The sequence below is a fragment of the Haliotis rufescens genome, unplaced genomic scaffold (genome assembly GCF_023055435.1).
Source record: "Haliotis rufescens isolate VD_foot unplaced genomic scaffold, xgHalRufe1.0.p SCAF_6, whole genome shotgun sequence".
In the NCBI taxonomy this organism is placed as follows: Eukaryota; Metazoa; Mollusca; class Gastropoda; order Lepetellida; family Haliotidae; genus Haliotis; species Haliotis rufescens.
The window spans coordinates 1,281,393-1,302,202 of NW_025964334.1; the positions used below are offsets into that span (position 1 = coordinate 1,281,393).

Consider the following 20,810-nt stretch of genomic DNA (forward strand, 5'->3'; position numbering starts at 1 on the left):
CTGTACCTGCTCCTGGTGTACTTGCTCCTGCTGTACTTGCTCCTGCTGTACCTCCTCCTGGTGTACCTGCTCCTGCTGTACTTGCTCCTGCTGTACTTGCTCCTGCTGTACCTGCTCCTGCTGTACTTGCTCCTGCTGTACCTGCTCCTGCTGTACTTGCTCCTGCTGTACCTGCTCCTGCTGTACCTGCTCCTGCTGTACCTGCTCCTGCTGTACTTGCTCCTGCTGTACTTGCTCCTGCTGTACCTGCTCCTGCTGTACTTGCTCCTGGTGTACTTGCTCCTGCTGTACTTGCTCCTGCTGTACTTGCTCCTGGTGTACCTGCTCCTGCTGTACCTGCTCCTGCTGTACTTGCTCCTGCTGTACTTGCTCCTGCTGTACCTGCTCCTGCTGTACTTGCTCCTGGTGTACTTGCTCCTGGTGTACTTGCTCCTGGTGTACTTGCTCCTGGTGTACCTGCTCCTGCTGTACCTGCTCCTGCTGTACTTGCTCCTGCTGTACTTGCTCCTGCTGTACCTGCTCCTGCTGTACTTGCTCCTGCTGTACCTGCTCCTGCTGTACCTGCTCCTGTTGTACTTGCTCCTGGTGTACCTGCTCCTGCTGTACTTGCTCCTGCTGTACCTCCTCCTGCTGTACCTGCTCCTGCTGTACCTGCTCCTGCTGTACTTGCTCCTGCTGTACCTGCTCCTGCTGTACTTGCTCCTGCTGTACCTCCTCCTGCTGTACCTGCTCCTGCTGTACTTGCTCCTGCTGTACTTGCTCCTGCTGTATCTGCTCCTGCTGTACTTGCTCCTGCTGTACTTGCTCCTGCTGTACCTGCTCCTGCTGTACTTGCTCCTGCTGTACTTGCTCCTGCTGTACTTGCTCCTGCTGTACCTGCTCCTGCTGTACTTGCTCCTGCTGTACCTGCTCCTGCTGTACTTGCTCCTGCTGTACTTGCTCCTGCTGTACCTGCTCCTGCTGTACCTGCTCCTGCTGTACCTGCTCCTGCTGTACTTGCTCCTGCTGTACCTGCTCCTGCTGTACCTGCTCCTGCTGTACTTGCTCCTGCTGTACTTGCTCCTGGTGTACTTGCTCCTGCTGTACTTGCTCCTGCTGTACCTGCTCCTGCTGTACCTGCTCCTGCTGTACCTGCTCCTGCTGTACTTGCTCCTGCTGTACTTGCTCCTGGTGTACTTGCTCCTGGTGTACTTGCTCCTGGTGTACTTGCTCCTGGTGTACCTGCTCCTGCTGTACCTGCTCCTGCTGTACCTGCTCCTGCTGTACCTGCTCCTGCTGTACCTGCTCCTGCTGTACTTGCTCCTGGTGTACTTGCTCCTGCTGTACCTGCTCCTGCTGTACTTGCTCCTGGTGTACTTGCTCCTGGTGTACTTGCTCCTGGTGTACTTGCTCCTGGTGTACCTGCTCCTGCTGTACCTGCTCCTGCTGTACTTGCTCCTGCTGTACTTGCTCCTGCTGTACCTGCTCCTGCTGTACTTGCTCCTGGTGTACTTGCTCCTGGTGTACTTGCTCCTGGTGTACTTGCTCCTGGTGTACCTGCTCCTGCTGTACTTGCTCCTGCTGTACCTGCTCCTGCTGTACCTGCTCCTGTTGTACTTGCTCCTGCTGTACCTGCTCCTGCTGTACCTGCTCCTGCTGTACCTGCTCCTGCTGTATCTGCTCCTGCTGTACTTGCTCCTGCTGTACTTGCTCCTGCTGTACTTGCTCCTGCTGTACTTGCTCCTGGTGTACCTGCTCCTGCTGTACCTGCTCCTGCTGTACCTGCTCCTGCTGTACTTGCTCCTGCTGTACCTGCTCCTGCTGTACTTGCTCCTGCTGTACCTGCTCCTGCTGTACCTGCTCCTGCTGTACTTGCTCCTGGTGTACCTGCTCCTGCTGTACTTGCTCCTGCTGTACCTGCTCCTGCTGTACCTGCTCCTGCTGTACCTGCTCCTGCTGTACTTGCTCATGCTGTACCTGCTCCTGGTTGTACTTACTCCTGGTGTACCTGCTCCTGCTGTACCTGCTCCTGCTGTACCTGCTCCTGGTTGTACTTGCTCCTGGTGTACCTGCTCCTGCTGTACCTGCTCCTGGTGTACTTGCTCCTGGTGTACTTGCTCCTGCTGTACTTGCTCCTGCTGTACTTGCTCCTGGTGTACTTGCTCCTGCTGTACCTGCTCCTGCTGTACTTGCTCCTGCTGTACTTGTTCCTGCTGTACTTGCTCCTGCTGTACTTGCTCCTGCTGTACCTGCTCCTGCTGTACTTGCTCCTGGTGTACTTGCTCCTGGTGTACTTGCTCCTGGTGTACTTGCTCCTGCTGTACCTGCTCCTGCTGTACTTGCTCCTGCTGTACCTGCTCCTGCTGTACCTGCTCCTGCTGTACTTGCTCCTGCTGTACTTGCTCCTGCTGTGCCTCCTCCTGCTGTACTTGCTCCTGCTGTACTTGCTCCTGCTGTACTTGCTCCTGCTGTACCTGCTCCTGCTGTACTTGCTCCTGCTGTACCTGCTCCTGCTGTACTTGCTCCTGCTGTACTTGCTCCTGCTGTACCTGCTCCTGCTGTACCTGCTCCTGCTGTACCTGCTCCTGCTGTACTTGCTCCTGGTGTACTTGCTCCTGCTGTACCTGCTCCTGCTGTACCTGCTCCTGCTGTACCTGCTCCTGCTGTACTTGCTCATGCTGTACCTGCTCCTGGTTGTACTTACTCCTGGTGTACCTGCTCCTGCTGTACCTGCTCCTGCTATACTTGCTCCTGCTGTACCTGCTCCTGGTTGTACCTGCTCCTTCTGTACCTGCTCCTGGTGTACTTGCTCCTGGTGTACTTGCTCCTGCTGTACTTGCTCCTGCTGTACTTGCTCCTGGTGTACTTGCTCCTGGTGTACCTGCTCCTGCTGTACTTGCTCCTGCTGTACTTGCTCCTGCTGTACTTGCTCCTGCTGTACTTGCTCCTGGTGTACTTGCTCCTGGTGTACTTGCTCCTGGTGTACTTGCTCCTGGTGTACTTGCTCCTGCTGTACCTGCTCCTGCTGTACTTGCTCCTGCTGTACCTGCTCCTGCTGTATCTGCTCCTGCTGTACTTGCTCCTGCTGTACTTGCTCCTGCTGTGCCTGCTCCTGCTGTACTTGCTCCTGCTGTACTTGCTCCTGCTGTACTTGCTCCTGCTGTACCTGCTCCTGCTGTACTTGCTCCTGCTGTACCTGCTCCTGCTGTACTTGCTCCTGCTGTACTTGCTCCTGCTGTACCTGCTCCTGCTGTACCTGCTCCTGCTGTACCTGCTCCTGCTGTACTTGCTCCTGCTGTACTTGCTCCTGCTGTACCTGCTCCTGCTGTACCTGCTCCTGCTGTACCTGCTCCTGCTGTACCTGCTCCTGCTGTACCTGCTCCTGCTGTACTTGCTCCTGCTGTGCCTGCTCCTGCTGTACTTGCTCCTGCTGTACTTGCTCCTGCTGTACTTGCTCCTGCTGTACCTGCTCCTGCTGTACTTGCTCCTGCTGTACTTGCTCCTGCTGTACCTGCTCCTGCTGTACCTGCTCCTGCTGTACCTGCTCCTGCTGTACTTGCTCCTGGTGTACCTGCTCCTGCTGTACCTGCTCCTGCTGTACTTGCTCCTGCTGTACTTGCTCCTGCTGTACCTGCTCCTGCTGTACCTGCTCCTGCTGTACCTGCTCCTGCTGTACTTGCTCCTGGTGTACCTGCTCCTGCTGTACCTGCTCCTGCTGTACTTGCTCCTGGTGTACTTGCTCCTGCTGTACTTGCTCCTGCTGTACCTGCTCCTGCTGTACTTGCTCCTGCTGTACTTGCTCCTGCTGTACCTGCTCCTGCTGTACCTGTTCCTGCTGTACTTGCTCCTGCTGTACTTGCTCCTGCTGTACCTGCTCCTGGTGTACCTGCTCCTGCTGTACCTGCTCCTGCTGTACTTGCTCATGCTGTACCTGCTCCTGGTTGTACTTACTCCTGGTGTACCTGCTCCTGCTGTACCTGCTCCTGCTATACTTGCTCCTGGTTGTACCTGCTCCTTCTGTACCTGCTCCTGGTGTACTTGCTCCTGGTGTACTTGCTCCTGGTGTACTTGCTCCTGCTGTACTTGCTCCTGCTGTACTTGCTCCTGCTGTACCTGCTCCTGCTGTACTTGCTCCTGCTGTACTTGCTCCTGCTGTACTTGCTCCTGCTGTACCTGCTCCTGCTGTACTTGCTCCTGCTGTACTTGCTCCTGGTGTACTTGCTCCTGCTGTACTTGCTCCTGCTGTACCTGCTCCTGCTGTACTTGCTCCTGCTGTACCTGCTCCTGCTGTATCTGCTCCTGCTGTACTTGCTCCTGCTGTACTTGCTCCTGCTGTGCCTGCTCCTGCTGTACTTGCTCCTGCTGTACTTGCTCCTGCTGTACTTGCTCCTGCTGTACCTGCTCCTGCTGTACTTGCTCCTGCTGTACCTGCTCCTGCTGTACTTGCTCCTGCTGTACTTGCTCCTGCTGTACCTGCTCCTGCTGTACCTGCTCCTGCTGTACCTGCTCCTGCTGTACTTGCTCCTGGTGTACCTGCTCCTGCTGTACCTGCTCCTGCTGTACTTGCTCCTGCTGTACTTGCTCCTGCTGTACCTGCTCCTGCTGTACCTGCTCCTGCTGTACCTGCTCCTGCTGTACTTGCTCCTGGTGTACCTGCTCCTGCTGTACCTGCTCCTGGTGTACCTGCTCCTGCTGTACTTGCTCCTGCTGTACTTGCTCCTGCTGTACTTGCTCCTGCTGTACTTGCTCCTGGTGTACCTGCTCCTGCTGTACCGGCTCCTGCTGTACTTGCTCCTGCTGTACTTGCTCCTGCTGTACTTGCTCCTGCTGTACTTGCTCCTGCTGTACTTGCTCCTGCTGTACTTGCTCCTGGTGTACCTGCTCCTGCTGTACCTGCTCCTGCTGTACTTGCTCCTGCTGTACCTGCTCCTGCTGTACCTGCTCCTGGTGTACCTGCTCCTGCTGTACTTGCTCCTGGTGTACTTGCTCCTGGTGTACTTGCTCCTGCTGTACTTGCTCCTGCTGTACTTGCTCCTGCTGTACCTGCTCCTGCTGTACTTGCTCCTGCTGTACTTGCTCCTGGTGTACTTGCTCCTGCTGTATCTGCTCCTGCTGTACCTGCTCCTGGTGTACCTGCTCCTGCTGTACCTGCTCCTGCTGTACTTGCTCCTGCTGTACTTGCTCCTGCTGTACTTGCTCCTGGTGTACCTGCTCCTGCTGTACTTGCTCCTGCTGTACTTGCTCCTGCTGTATCTGCTCCTGCTGTACTTGCTCCTGCTGTACTTGCTCCTGGTGTACTTGCTCCTGCTGTACTTGCTCCTGCTGTACCTGCTCCTGGTGTACCTGCTCCTGCTGTACCTGCTCCTGCTGTACTTGCTCCTGCTGTACTTGCTCCTGGTGTACCTGCTCCTGCTGTACCTGCTCCTGCTGTACTTGCTCCTGCTGTATCTGCTCCTGCTGTACTTGCTCCTGCTGTACTTGCTCCTGGTGTACTTGCTCCTGCTGTACCTGCTCCTGCTGTACCTGCTCCTGCTGTACTTGCTCCTGCTGTACCTGCTCCTGCTGTACTTGCTCCTGGTGTACTTGCTCCTGCTGTACCTGCTCCTGCTGTACTTGCTCCTGCTGTACTTGCTCCTGCTGTATCTGCTCCTGCTGTACTTGCTCCTGCTGTACTTGCTCCTGGTGTACCTGCTCCTGGTGTACCTGCTCCTGGTGTACCTGCTCCTGGTTGTACCTGCTCCTGGTGTACCTGCTCCTGGTGTACCTGCTCCTGGTTGTACCTGCTCCTGGGTCCACTTGCACAAAGCGATCTTAGCGCTACAATTATTGTAAATCCTTAAGATCGCGATCTTAGGCTTACGCTACAATTGTCATCCACTTGCACAAAGCGATTGTAGGTTAAGATCATTGTAAGCTACAATCGAAACTTACAATTGGTCCAGACCAATCTTAAGTAGCTAAGATCGTTGTAGTTCCTGACAAAATGGCGTGCAAGACAGGGCCAGTTTCACATTAATAATCTGCTTTACGATCAAACACTGCCTATTTATTTTGTTAGATTTTATGATTCGAATCGACACTTCAACAACACGAAGACCGCACCACAGATTTAACGTCAAAAATATCGTTAATTGCGATAGTGAACCACATAACTATCGAGTCGATAGTTAAAAGTACTATTCCCACCCGTGTCAATGCTGAAAGAAGTCTAAAACAACATACCTTATCAAGGGAAGGATAAAACCTAAGTCGTCTGCAAGCGATTTGTAACGTCCGTGACCTTTAAGATAAATCAAGGGCAGCTAATCATAGTTTATATTCTAGATGGGAGTGGTTTCCCTTTGTATAAGTATCGTAGAATCTTCCTTGCCCAGTTAGTGTAATAATGTTGTAGAACCGCTGAGCTCCCCTTGTATATCTTTTGGGTCACATTCGTGTCAGTTATTTTGTCTTTAGTTTATCATTAAATAATCTACAAGTAAACACAAGTTGAAGTGCAAAATCATACGTTTATATCCAATATCCAGTCACGAGCGGTTGTAATATCTGAATTTATAAGAAACTAATACAAATATTCATCAAACAAGCAAATACACATGATGAGACATTTGAAATTTGTGTAAAATATCCCATAAATAGCAAAAGTAAAATTCACACTTTTTAAAAAATATAATTAATACCAAATGAATATATATTAAACAACTTCTTTCTTGAAACATTATTCTTATTTCCCGGACATGCATTCTTGAAATCTCCCGTCTTACTGTGTTTTGAAAAGGTTGTCATAACATCCTTTGTAATAGCGGCAAAACTAAAACATGAAGGATATACATGTATTTAGGATTTTACGGAAAGCTCCCCCAAATAGATGACGATCATACATTTACCTGTTATGTTATTTGGACATAGAGATCTATTATTATTTTCTTTTTTTACTTTCATAATAAGAATGTCACTAAATCTATATGCCAACATTCTAATTATAGTTTCCTTCAAATAGTTGAGACCTTTCAACTGTGCAAGGTGCGTGGAGGGAGGTACGTGGTGTATGTCGTAACCGGTTCTACACGTTGTATGCGCAGCAAGATTTGCGCGTTTGCAGACAACCATAGACAGGAGTCTAGTTTAAGATATTTGTACCTCCACCATTGAAGATTTCAATCTTAGTTAAGATCGCGATCTTAAATCCAAGCCGTCTTACAATCGCGTTAAGATCGGTTTGTGCAAGTGGAATAGGACAATTGTAGGGTGATTGTAAAGTTGATTGTAGCCGCCTAAGATCGATTGTAACTAAGATTGTTCTGTGCAAGTGGGCCCTGGTGTACCTGCTCCTGGTGTACCTGCTCCTGGTGTACCTGCTCCTGGTTGTACCTGCTCCTGGTTGTACCTGCTCTCCCTCAGTGTGGTGATGGCACAAGTTGCAACCATGTGTGTCATACCAGCTGTATAATTGCTGACAGCTGTTTAACACGCGAACACTGACCACTAACCCATATTAAGGACACTGATAGCGTCTCTTCTACAAATGGGGGGCACGGGTGGCCCAGTCGTCTAAGGCGCCGCGATTCGCTGTGCAGAGTTGCGTCCCTTGGGCACGCCAGAAACCTATGATTGTGGGTTCGAATCCCGGTTCGCCCCGATTATGTTTCTAGGTTTGTCAGCACCATATCCGTGCTCGTGGGTTTCACTGAAGTGGTAAACGTCTGAGACCTGCATCACTTCGGGCTTTCCTCCCACATCAAGCTGACACGCCGTGATATCACTGGAATACTGTTAAAAGCGGCGTTAAACCAAACTCACTCACTCACTCACTATTCTACAAATGTCATGTCTATTTTGTGAAACAGAAGAAACGGTTCTTCGGCGGTGACGACACTGTGTTCAAGTCTCCGATGCCGCAGAGCTCGTGTGGATGTCCTAGTCGAGCAGTGCACCGCAACAGCAAGTCCTCCCTCAAAGACAGCCCCATGATCACGCCAGAGAGGGCGGCGCGCAGGAGAGTGGTCAGTTGCTATTGTTACATGGTTTTCAGAAAATCTTCTCAATAATTTAAATGTCACTTATTTTTCATCATAATTTTGCAAAATGTTTCAGAAGGTTTTGTTCTCTCATTCTGTTGAGGAATCTGATCCAACAGATCACATACACTGGCTCCATACACTGAACCCACCAATGGACACTTCCAACAGATCACATGCACTGCTCCATACACTGAACCCACCAATGGCCATTTCCAACAGACCACATGCACTGGCTCCATACACTGAACCCACCAATGGACTCTTCCAACAGATCACATGCACTGGCTCCATACACTGAACCCACCAATGGACACCTCCAACAGATGACATGCACTGGCTCCATACACTGAACCCACCAATGAACACCTCCAACAGATGACATGCACTGGCTCCATACACTGAACCCACCAATGGACACCTCCAACAGATCACATGCACTGGCTCCATACACTGAACCCACCATTGACTCTTCCAACAGATCACATGCACTGGCTCCATACACTGAACCCACGATTGACTCTTCCAACAGATCACATGCACTGGCTCCATACACTGAACCCACCAATGGACACCTCCAACAGATCACATGCACTGGCTCCATACACTGAACCCACCATTGACTCTTCCAACAGATCACATGCACTGGCTCCATACACTGAACCCACCATTGACTCTTCCAACAGATCACATGCACTGGCTCAATACACTGAACCTACCAATGGGCTCTTCCAACAGATCACATGCACTGGCTCCATACACTGAACCCACCAATGGACACCTCCAACAGATCACATGCACTGGCTCCATACACTGAACCCACCAATGGACACTTCCAACAGATCACATGCACTGGCTCTATACACTGAACCCACCATTGACTCTTCCAACAGATCACATGCATTGGCTCCATACACTGAACCCACCAATGGACACCTCCAACAGATCACATGCACTGGCTCCATACACTGAACCCACCAATGGACACCTCCAACAGATCACATGCACTGGCTCCATACACTGAACCCACCATTGACTCTTCCAACAGATCACATGCACTGGCTCCATACACTGAACCCACCATTGACTCTTCCAACAGATCACATGCACTGGCTCAATACACTGAACCTACCAATGGGCTCTTCCAACAGATCACATGCACTGGCTCCATACACTGAACCCACCATTGACTCTTCCAACAGATCACATGCACTGGCTCAATACACTGAACCTACCAATGGGCTCTTCCAACAGATCACTTGCACTGCTCCATACACTGAACCCACCAATGGGCTCTTCCAACAGATCACATGCACTGGCTCCATACACTGAACCCACCATTGACTCTTCCAACAGACCACATGCACTGGCTCCATACACTGAACCTACCAATGGGCTCTTCCAACAGATCACTTGCACTGGCTCCATACACTGAACCCACCAATGGACACCTCCAACAGATCACATGCACTGGCTCCATACACTGAACCAACCAATGGACACTTCCAACAGATCACATGCACTGGCTCTATACACTGAACCCACCATTGACTCTTCCAACAGATCACATGCACTGGCTCCATACACTGAACCCACCAATGGACACCTCCAACAGATCACATGCACTGGCTCCATACACTGAACCCACCATTGACTCTTCCAACAGATCACATGCACTGGCTCCATACACTGAACCCACCATTGACTCTTCCAACAGATCACATGTACTGGCTCAATACACTGAACCTACCAATGGGCTCTTCCAACAGATCACATGCACTGGCTCCATACACTGAACCCACCAATGGACACCTCCAACAGATCACATGCACTGGCTCCATACACTGAACCCACCAATGGACACTTCCAACAGATCACATGCACTGGCTCTATACACTGAACCCACCATTGACTCTTCCAACAGATCACATGCATTGGCTCCATACACTGAACCCACCAATGGACACCTCCAACAGATCACATGCACTGGCTCCATACACTGAACCCACCAATGGACACCTCCAACAGATCACATGCACTGGCTCTATACACTGAACCCACCATTGACTCTTCCAACAGATCACATGCATTGGCTCCATACACTGAACCCACCAATGGACACCTCTAACAGATCACATGCACTGGCTCCATACACTGAACCCACCAATGGACACCTCCAACAGATCACATGCACTGGCTCCATACACTGAACCCACCAATGGACACCTCCAACAGATCACATGCACTGGCTCCATACACTGAACCCACCAATGGACACCTCCAACAGACCACATGCACTGGCTCCATACACTGAACCCACCAATGGACACCTCCAACAGATCACATGCACTGGCTCCATACACTGAACCCACCAATGGACACCTCCAACAGATCACATGCACTGGCTCCATACACTGAACCCACCAATGGACACCTCCAACAGACCACATGCACTGGCTCCATACACTGAACCCACCAATGGACACCTCCAACAGATCACATGCACTGGCTCCATACACTGAACCCACCAATGGACACTTCCAACAGATCACTTGCACTGGCTCCATACACTGAACCCACCAATGGACACCTCCAACAGACCACATGCACTGGCTCAATACACTGAACCCACCAATGGACACCTCCAACAAATCACATGCACACATGTTGATCAGAATCTGAAATTGTGTTTTATTCTCCATTGCGTGGCTTCTTTGAAAAAAATGTGAACCACTCTAATAGATCACTATCTAAACATATAAGTTTTGCTGACCACTACAAGGGATTCCCCTGTCGCAGATAAGTGACTTGCCCAAACCAGGGGACAGGAGGAACACTCATTGGGTATTCTACCAGGACATTGATGAATGCTTGATTCTGATTGGTTAAGAAGAGGTTTCCCTTTTGCTATGGAAACCTCTTTCAAACATATTAGCCTTTTCACACAAAAAACCGTCTGTATGAATACATCGATAACCTACATATTGGTTCATAAAAAAATGTCTGCTGATTGATCACCCCCCATATGAATTGTAAAACGGATCTATATTTCCTCTATTACATGCTGGGTCTCAAATACAGGACAGGTCTCTAATACACACAGAGTCAAGGGCTCTCATGAAATTAATTGATGCCCTAGCATGTAATAGAAGAAATACGATAGTTTGATATCGGATGTTTTTGGCGTTCTAGGCCACAACCCTGACATTGATGACATTACAAGACTTAACAAAGGCATATCTTTTCCATACAAATGACATGTTAATGAAACTGATAAAGAGCTCGGCTCCAAATTAAAATAAGAGGTATCTACTCTACATCCAATTTCAAAACACAGTAGGTTTATCTTCTAAATGACCGGGTTTGGCAGAGAGTCACCCATTCTCGGGGATTACACCAAACATAATCTGCAGATTGGGCAGCTTCTTAAATGAAGGACAACATATATACATACTCGTATGTCTCCAGTCTCTCGCCCCGTCGGCCTTCACGCCAGCCAACCCCCACAAGACCCCCTTCCTCACACCCTTCCGGGCCGCGGCCCAGAGAACACCATTCCGAACACCCAAGAGTGTCCGAAGAGGGGCCCCACAACCAGAGGAAGAGCAGAGGATTCTGGGAACCCCGGACTATCTGGCTCCCGAGATTCTGCTACAGAAACCACATGGTAGTGTATTCTGTCTGTAGCCATCTGTAGCGTCATGGAATGATACATCGCTGGTTATACCTTAGCCTACATCCCATTGTTGGGAATTCATCTCAAACAGCTTATATCGAGTACATCTTGCACCCACTATTCTTGGGTATGGGTCTCGGGAAGAATTGCTATTTCTTATATTGTTGGCAGTTAGAAACTGTATTGTATTGCTTCTGGTGAATGAACAGGAGATATAGTTTGGCACCGTTGTGTCCCTACGTATTCCTTCTTTATTGATCATGTTTGGTTGTGTTGAAACTTGGTTAACTCAAGTATTTATGCAGGTCCCTTCAACTTCAACACAATGGTATTTGACTGGAACAAGCTTGATCAATAAAAATGTGAAATTAAAACTTTATGAGACATAATGGTTTACAATTTAAATGGTATTTCCTGTTATGCCAGGCATTGTTCTGTGGACATAGATTATCATGTGTGATTGTCTCATAAAATGAGCTGACAATAGCCTATATAGTCTTGTAAAATGAGCTGACAATAGTCTATATAGTCTTGTAAAATTAGCTGACAATAGTCTATGTCTATATAGTCTTGTAAAATGAGCTGACAATAGTCTATGTCTATATAGTCTTGTAAAATGAGCTGACAATAGCCTATATAGTCTTGTAAAATGAGCTGACAATAGTCTACATAGTCTTGTAAAATGAGCTGACAATAGCCTATATAGTCTTGTAAAATGAGCTGACAATAGTCTATATAGTCTTGTAAAATAAGCTGACAATAGCCTATATAGTCTTGTAAAATAAGCTGACAAAAGCCTATATAGTCTTGTAAAATTAGCTGACAGTAGTCTATATAGTCTTGTAAAATTAGCTGACAATAGTCTATGTCTATATAGTCTTGTAAAATGAGCTGACAATAGCCTATATAGTCTTGTAAAATGAGCTGACAATAGTCTATATAGTCTTGTAAAATTAGCTGACAGTAGTCTATATAGTCTTGTAAAATTAGCTGACAATAGTCTATGTCTATATAGTCTTGTAAAATGAGCTGACAATAGCCTATATAGTCTTGTAAAATGAGCTGACAATAGCCTATATAGTCTTGTAAAATGAGCTGACAATAGTCTATGTCTATATAGTCTTGTAAAATGAGCTGACAATAGCCTATATAGTCTCGTAAAATGAGCTGACAATAGCCTATATAGTCTTGTAAAATGAGCTGACAATAGCCTATATAGTCTTGTAAAATGAGCTGACAATAGCCTTTATAGTCTCGTGTAGAGCAAACCCAATGCCGTGTTCCTCATCACACCTCTCAGCACTGTAGGACTGTGTGTCTGGTGTTGCAGGCATGGCCGTCGACTGGTGGGCTCTCGGAGTCTGTCTGTTCGAGTTCCTCACTGGCATCCCGCCCTTCAATGATCAAAACCCAGAGTCGGTCTTTGAAAACATCCTGAACAGAGGTGAGTTGCCCCAGGTATTGTAACTTTCTGATGATGTAGGGGTGTGTCACATGATGTAGGTGTGTGTCATATGATGTAGTGGTGTGTCACCCGATGTAGTGGTGTATCACATGATGTAGGGGTGTGTCATATGATGTAGTGGTCTGTCACATGACATAGTGGTGTGTCACATGATGTAGTGGTGTGTCACATGATGTAGTGGTGTATCACATGATGTAGTGGTGTGTCACATGATGTAGTGGTGTGTCACACTATGTAGTGGTGTATCACACGATGTAGTGGTGTATCACACGATGTAGTGGTGTGTCACATGATGTAGTGGTGTGTCACATGACATAGTGGTGTGTCACATAATGTAGGTGTGTGTCATATGATGTAGTGGTGTGTCACATGATGTAGTGGTGTATCACATGATGTAGTGGTGTGTCACATGATGTAGTGATGTATCACATGATGTAGGGGTGTGTCACATGATGTAGTGGTGTGTCACATGATGTAGTGGTCTGTCACATGACATAGTGGTGTGTCACATGATGTAGTGGTGTGTCACATGATGTAGTGGTGTATCACATGATGTAGTGGTGTGTCACACGATGTAGTGGTGTATCACACGATGTAGTGGTGTGTCACATGATGTAGTGGTGTGTCACATGACATAGTGGTGTGTCACATAATGTAGGTGTGTGTCATATGATGTAGTGGTGTGTCACATGATGTAGTGATGTATCACATGACATAGTGGTGTGTCACATGATGTAGTGTTGCGTCACATAACGTGGTGATATAGCAGACTGTGCAGTAAGTCAAGTCACTCCCTCCCCACACTGCACTCTACCACGCCCCCCTTCTGCTGCAGACATCCCGTGGCCGGACGAGGAGGAAGCACTGAGTCAGCAGGCCCAGGACGCCATTGACCGTCTGCTCACCACCAACCCAGACGACCGACCTGGAGCCAAAGGTACAGCTGTGTCAGACATCACTGAGGTGCTTCACTGTCAGTACATTTGGAATAGCGCGCATACAAATTCAACACATGTCAGAATCAAATGTTGAGATGTGTTTGTGTGCGTTGTTTCCAACGTGTATTTGGTAGACAAGGCTGAGAACCCATGGTAGCATATCATCATACTGTGTGTAAAACTGAGTGTTCCCTTATTCATTTCCTTGAGTATATATTGTATCAGGGGTCAGATATAGTTGTGTAGATTCATGTAGTGTGATGGTACTGACACTGTGATGGTACTGACACTGTGATGGTACTGACACTGTGATGGTACTGACACTGTGATGGTACTGACACTGTGATGGTTCTGACACTGTGATGGTATTGACACTGTGATGGTACTGACACTGTGATGGTACTGACACTGTGATGGTATTGACACTGTGGTGGTATTGACACTGTGATGGTATTGACACTGTGGTGGTATTGACACTGTGATGGTACTGACACTGTGATGGTACTGACACTGTGATGGTACTGACACTGTGATGGTACTGACACTGTGATGGTATTGACACTGTGATGGTATTGACACTGTGATGGTACTGACACTGTGATGGTACTGACACTGTGATGGTATTGACGCTGTGATGGTATTGACGCTGTGATGGTACTGACACTGTGATGGTACTGACACTGTGATGGTACTGACACTGTGATGGTATTGACACTGTGATGGTATTGACACTGTGATGGTACTGACACTGTGATGGTACTGACACTGTGATGGTATTGACACTGTGATGGTACTGACACTGTGATGGTACTGACACTGTGATGGTATTGACACTGTGATGGTATTGACACTGTGATGGTATTGACACTGTGATGGTACTGACACTGTGATGGTACTGACACTGTGATGGTACTGACACTGTGATGGTACTGACACTGTGATGGTATTGACACTGGGATGGTACTGACACTGTGATGGTACTGACACTGTGATGGTATTGACACTGTGATGGTACTGACACTGTGATGGTACTGACACTGTGATGGTACTGACACTGTGATGGTACTGACACTGTGATGGTATTGACACTGGGATGGTACTGACACTGTGATGGTATTGACACTGTGATGGTATTGACACTGTGATGGTACTGACACTGTGATGGTACTGACACTGTGATGGTATTGACACTGGGATGGTACTGACACTGTGATGGTATTGACACTGTGATGGTACTGACACTGTGATGGTATTGACACTGGGATGGTACTGACACTGTGATGGTATTGACACTGTGATGGTACTGACACTGTGATGGTACTGACACTGTGATGGTATTGACACTGGGATGGTACTGACACTGTGATGGTACTGACACTGTGATGGTACTGACACTGTGATGGTATTGACACTGGGATGGTACTGACACTGTGATGGTACTGACACTGTGATGGTATTGACACTGTGATGGTACTGACACTGTGATGGTATTGACACTGTGATGGTACTGACACTGTGATGGTATTGACACTGTGATGGTACTGACACTGTGATGGTATTGACACTGTGATGGTACTGACACTGTGATGGTATTGACACTGTGATGGTACTGACACTGTGATGGTACTGACACTGTGATGGTATTGACACTGTGATGGTCTGTGTTGTAGATGTGAGACAACTGCCCCTGTTTTCTGCGGTCGACTGGGACCATGTCCTGGATATGGAGCCGGCCTTTGTTCCTCAACCAGATGACGAGACAGACACAACTTACTTTGAAGGTAGGATAAATATTATACACCTTGCTTTAAAAGGATGGATAAAATATTACACAACTTACTTTGAAGGTAGGATAAAATATTATACACCTTGCTTTAAAAGGATGGATAAAATATGACACAACTTACTTTGAAGGTAGGATAAAATATTATGCACCTTGCTTTAAAAGGATGGATAAATTATGACACAACTTACTTTGAAGGTAGGATAAAATATGACACAACTTACTTTGAAGGTAGGATAAAATACGACACAACTTACTTTGAAACTGACAGTGAAAGATTGAAAAGGAATATATCATAAAGAAATCGCAATAAAATACAAATATCCATAACCTACAAATAACAAATACCAAAAGCAGAGAAAATATTTGAGTGTTGTAGAGGGCAATTAATGTTACATGTATAAGAGTAAACTTGTTTTGCTAGTTTCCCAAATGTAATTTAGTAGCTTCCCAGACTTCCCTGTGAGCCTCTCGTCTGTGTTCATCGGGTGCTATTTGCAAGTTAACTGTGTTGCGTACATTCTTTGCTACAGCTTGATCTGTGACAGCTTCAGTGATCCTGGTAGGAAGTTTGGTGTGGGTCCATCTCATCAGTTTTGTCTTGTATTACAGCACGGAACACCTTGCAGAACTTGATTGTGAGTGCCGTGGATCTGTGAGAGCTGTTGATCTAGGAGTGCCGTCGATCTGTGGACCTAGGAGTGCCGTGGATATGTGAGAGCTGTGGATCTAGGAGTGCCGTGGATCTGTGAGAGCTGTGGATCTAGGAGTGCCGTGGATCTAGGAGTGCTGTGGATCTGTGAGCACTCTGAATCTAGGAGTGCCGTGGATCTGTGAGCACTCTGAATCTAGGAGCGCTGTGTATCTTTGAGCACTTTGAATCTATATAGGACATGTAGATTCGCCTCTCAGGGCTTCATACAACATATGGCCCTGCTGTATTGACACATCGACACATGGCCCTGCTGTATTGACACATCGACACATGGCCCTGCTTGGTGGGGATGGTGAGATGTTTAACAATGTTGACAAATGTGTGTATGCGTTGTTATTCATAACTAACATAACAATGACCTATTGTAGAAGTCTGTATTCGACAGTACCAACACTGTACGCTGCTGTTAGACATCAAGTACCAGCCTGTCATGGATGTGTACTTCTTAGTATTTATTGCTTCAACTTTTACCGTAGGGGAACCAAGTGCCACGCGTCTGGCCGTGCTTCTCACAGGGACGGAATACTTCTACGTTAGTAACATTGCCATGGAGGATTTTAACAAGGTTTTACACGTGTCTCATCTGTACAGCCAATGATCTTGTTTCCTGAGGATCTATGGGAGTACACGCAGCTTGAGTATTGTAACTGTAGTTGATGGTCGACCGGGAGGGCTTCTGATACCTAGTCATGAAGAGTTCACCAGTGTGTCTCTGTTGTAGAGTAGACTGTAGCTAGTGGATGGTAGATAGGTTGTGTTGTGTTCTGGCTCACATGTTTACCAGGGATATAACACCATCCTCGTCCACCAGCAGTCTCATCACAGGTGACTAACGGGGTCGATGCGGTGGAGATCCGGGGTAGAATAGGTTTTCAACAACCCATGCTTGCTGTAAGAGGCAATTATGCCTGTCCTAAGAGGCGACTAGCAGGATCCGGTGGTCAGGCTTGCTGACTTGGTTGATGCATGTCATCGTATTCCAATTGCGTTGATCGATGCTCATGCTGTCAATCACTGAATTGTCTGGTCCAGACTCGATTATTTACAGACCGCCATCATATAGCTGGAATATTGCTTAGTGCGGCGTTAAACAACAAACGAAACAAATACCGGAACTTGTTGGTGACCTTCCTGACCTTTGACTGCTGGTAGCGATGACTGCTGGTAGATGAGGATGTGTGTACATTATGTGATACGAGCCACTTAGAGCTGTGATACAGGGCCAGGTTTTACATGCAGTTTTACGTCCCGTGTTCGTTAGTGAAACATATCATGACTAGCAGGTTATTGTAAATATTGTCTTATTTTGTGACAATCTTATTTTGACCAAAGTATGTTCGACATGTTTGTAATAGAAGTAGGTTTTTATGTAGGGTGCCATCATAATAAAATATGACATGTTTTCTGAGATATGGTTCAATGTGTTTTCATCATGGAGTCTTTGTGGTCTTTAGAAACATTTCCTGTGACTAGCATACAGACTCAGTTTGTTACAGTCACTTGATTTCTTTTTATTCCCCACTGATAACTTCCTCCATGACTGTACCGTATACCAGCTAGTCCAGGCAAGATCTTACCCCCTGAGTTTCTGGAAATGTTTAGTGTGGTATTGTCAGTATTGGCCATGGAGTCGACCTGCAGGGGGTTTGCTGGGACTGTTTTGTGCAGGTTCTAGTCTAAAAGCGCTCATTGTCATCAGCACGTAGTCAACTGTGGCCACACTTTATTATCTACCTCCAGATTGGAATCAGGGTTCCATAAAATACAAAAAGGGGGAATTTAGATCATCATGATCATAGCTATTTTTCCACATTCTGAAATTTGGACAATTCCTCGTTACTGAACCTGCCGCTCATCCCCACAACTAGCTGAGAATTAAATGTCAGCTGAGCTGAAATCAAAGTGTGGCCACAGGAGTGACAGACATGTGTTTATATGTCATCATTATGGTATATATTATTTTTGCAATAGTATTATTGGCAAGGGAGGTAATCGTGATCATGCATAACATAAACAGGTTTTGCTGCCTGATGAGAGAAATATTTTGCTGAAATATTTTACTGCCATCATTATATCTGACAATAAATGATACATTTTAGCATCTCCTGTTTTGTTGTTTGTCACGTGAATCTGATGAAGATACATTCCACAGATCACAGGGGGAAGGGAGCCCAGCCCTAGGCCATTAGATGTGCTGGAAACCTGTGATTGTTGGCTGGAAGCCCTGGTTGTGACAAGTGGTATGTCAGCACCATACCTGTGATTGTGGGTTGGAATCCCTGATTATAACAAGTGGTATGTCAGCACCATACCTGAGATTGTGGGCTGGAATCGCTGGTTGTGACAAGTGGTATGTCAGCACCATACCTGTGATTGTGGGCTGGAATCCCTGATTGTGACAAGTGGTATGTCAGCACCATACCTGAGATTGTGGGCTGGAATCGCTGGTTGTGACAAGTGGTATGTCAGCATCATACCTGTGATTGTGGGCTGGAAGCCCTGATTGTGACAAGTGGTATGTCAGCACCATACCTGAGATTGTGGGCTGGAATCCCTGATTGTGACAAGTGGTATGTCAGCACCATACCTGTGATTGTGGGCTGGAATCGCTGGTTGTGACAAGTGGTATGTCAGCACCATACCTGAGATTGTGGGCTGGAATCCCTGATTGTGACAAGTGGTATGTCAGCATCATACTTGTGATTGTGGGCTGGAATCCCTGATTGTGACAAGTGGTATGTCAGCACCATACCTGAGATTGTGGGCTGGAATCCCTGATTGTGACAAGTGGTATGTCAGCACCATACCTGAGATTGTGGGCTGGAATCCCTGATTGTGACAAGTGGTATGTCAGCACCATACCTGTGATTGTGGGCTGGAATCCCTGATTGTGACAAGTGGTATGTCAGCACCATACCTGTGATTGTGGGCTGGAATCCCCGATTGTGACAAGTGGTATGTCAGCACCATACCTGTGATTGTGGGCTGGAATCCCTGATTGTGACAAGTGGTATGTCAGCACCATACCTGAGATTGTGGGCTGGAAGCCCTGATTGTGACAAGTGGTATGTCAGCATCATACTTGTGATTGTGGGCTGGAATCCCTGATTGTGACAAGTGGTATGTCAGCACCATACCTGAGATTGTGGGCTGGAATCCCTGATTGTGACAAGTGGTATGTCAGCACCATACCTGTGATTGTGGGCTGGAATCCCTGATTGTGACAAGTGGTATGTCAGCACCATACCTGTGATTGTGGGCTGGAATCCCCGATTGTGACAAGTGGTATGTCAGCACCATACCTGTGATTGTGGGCTGGAATCCCTGATTGTGACAAGTGGTATGTCAGCACCATACCTGAGATTGTGGGCTGGAAGCCCTGATTGTGACAAGTGGTATGTCAGCACCATACCTGAGATTGTGGGCTGGAATCGCTGGTTGTGACAAGTGGTATGTCAGCATCATACTTGTGATTGTTGGCTGGAATCCCTGGTTGTGACAAGTGGTATGTCAGCACCATACCTGTGATTGTGGGCTGGAATCCCTGATTGTGACAAGTGGTATGTCAGCACCATACCTGAGATTGTGGGCTGGAAGCCCTGATTGTGACAAGTGGTATGTCAGCATCATACTTGTGATTGTGGGCTGGAATCCCTGATTGTGACAAGTGGTATGTCAGCACCATACCTGAGATTGTGGGCTGGAATCGCTGGTTGTGACAAGTGGTATGTCAGCATCATACTTGTGATTGTTGGCTGGAATCCCTGATTGTGACAAGTGGTATGTCAGCACCATACCTGAGATTGTGGGCTGGAATCCCTGATTGTGACAAGTGGTATGTCAGCACCATACCTGAGATTGTGGGCTGGAATCCCTGATTGTGACAAGTGGTATGTCAGCACCATACCTGTGATTGTGGGCTGGAATCCCTGATTGTGACAAGTGGTATGTCAGCACCATACCTGTGATTGTGGGCTGGAATCCCCGATTGTGACAAGTGGTATGTCAGCACCATACCTGTGATTGTGGGCTGGAATCCCTGATTGTGACAAGTGGTATGTCAGCACCATACCTGAGATTGTGGGCTGGAAGCCCTGATTGTGACAAGTGGTATGTCAGCATCATACTTGTGATTGTGGGCTGGAAGCCCTGATTGTGACAAGTGGTATGTCAGCACCATACCTGAGATTGTGGGCTGGAATCGCTGGTTGTGACAAGTGGTATGTCAGCATCATA

General features: G+C 47.5%; 1 protein-coding gene across 1 annotated transcript in view; it reads left to right on the top strand.

The window, feature by feature from the left end:
• Window positions 1–17,524, top strand: part of LOC124116831 (serine/threonine-protein kinase greatwall-like) — a 37,235-nt gene extending 19,711 nt beyond the window's left edge. The window contains exons 9-14 of the mRNA XM_048385689.1: window positions 7,827–7,982; window positions 11,466–11,664; window positions 13,004–13,117; window positions 13,974–14,075; window positions 15,747–15,857; window positions 16,472–17,524. Of these exons, the coding sequence (XP_048241646.1) occupies window positions 7,827–7,982; window positions 11,466–11,664; window positions 13,004–13,117; window positions 13,974–14,075; window positions 15,747–15,857; window positions 16,472–16,518 (729 nt within the window). The 3' untranslated portion in view covers window positions 16,519–17,524. The remainder of the gene's footprint in view (window positions 1–7,826; window positions 7,983–11,465; window positions 11,665–13,003; window positions 13,118–13,973; window positions 14,076–15,746; window positions 15,858–16,471) is intronic.
• Window positions 17,525–20,810: the final 3,286 nt, after the last annotated feature.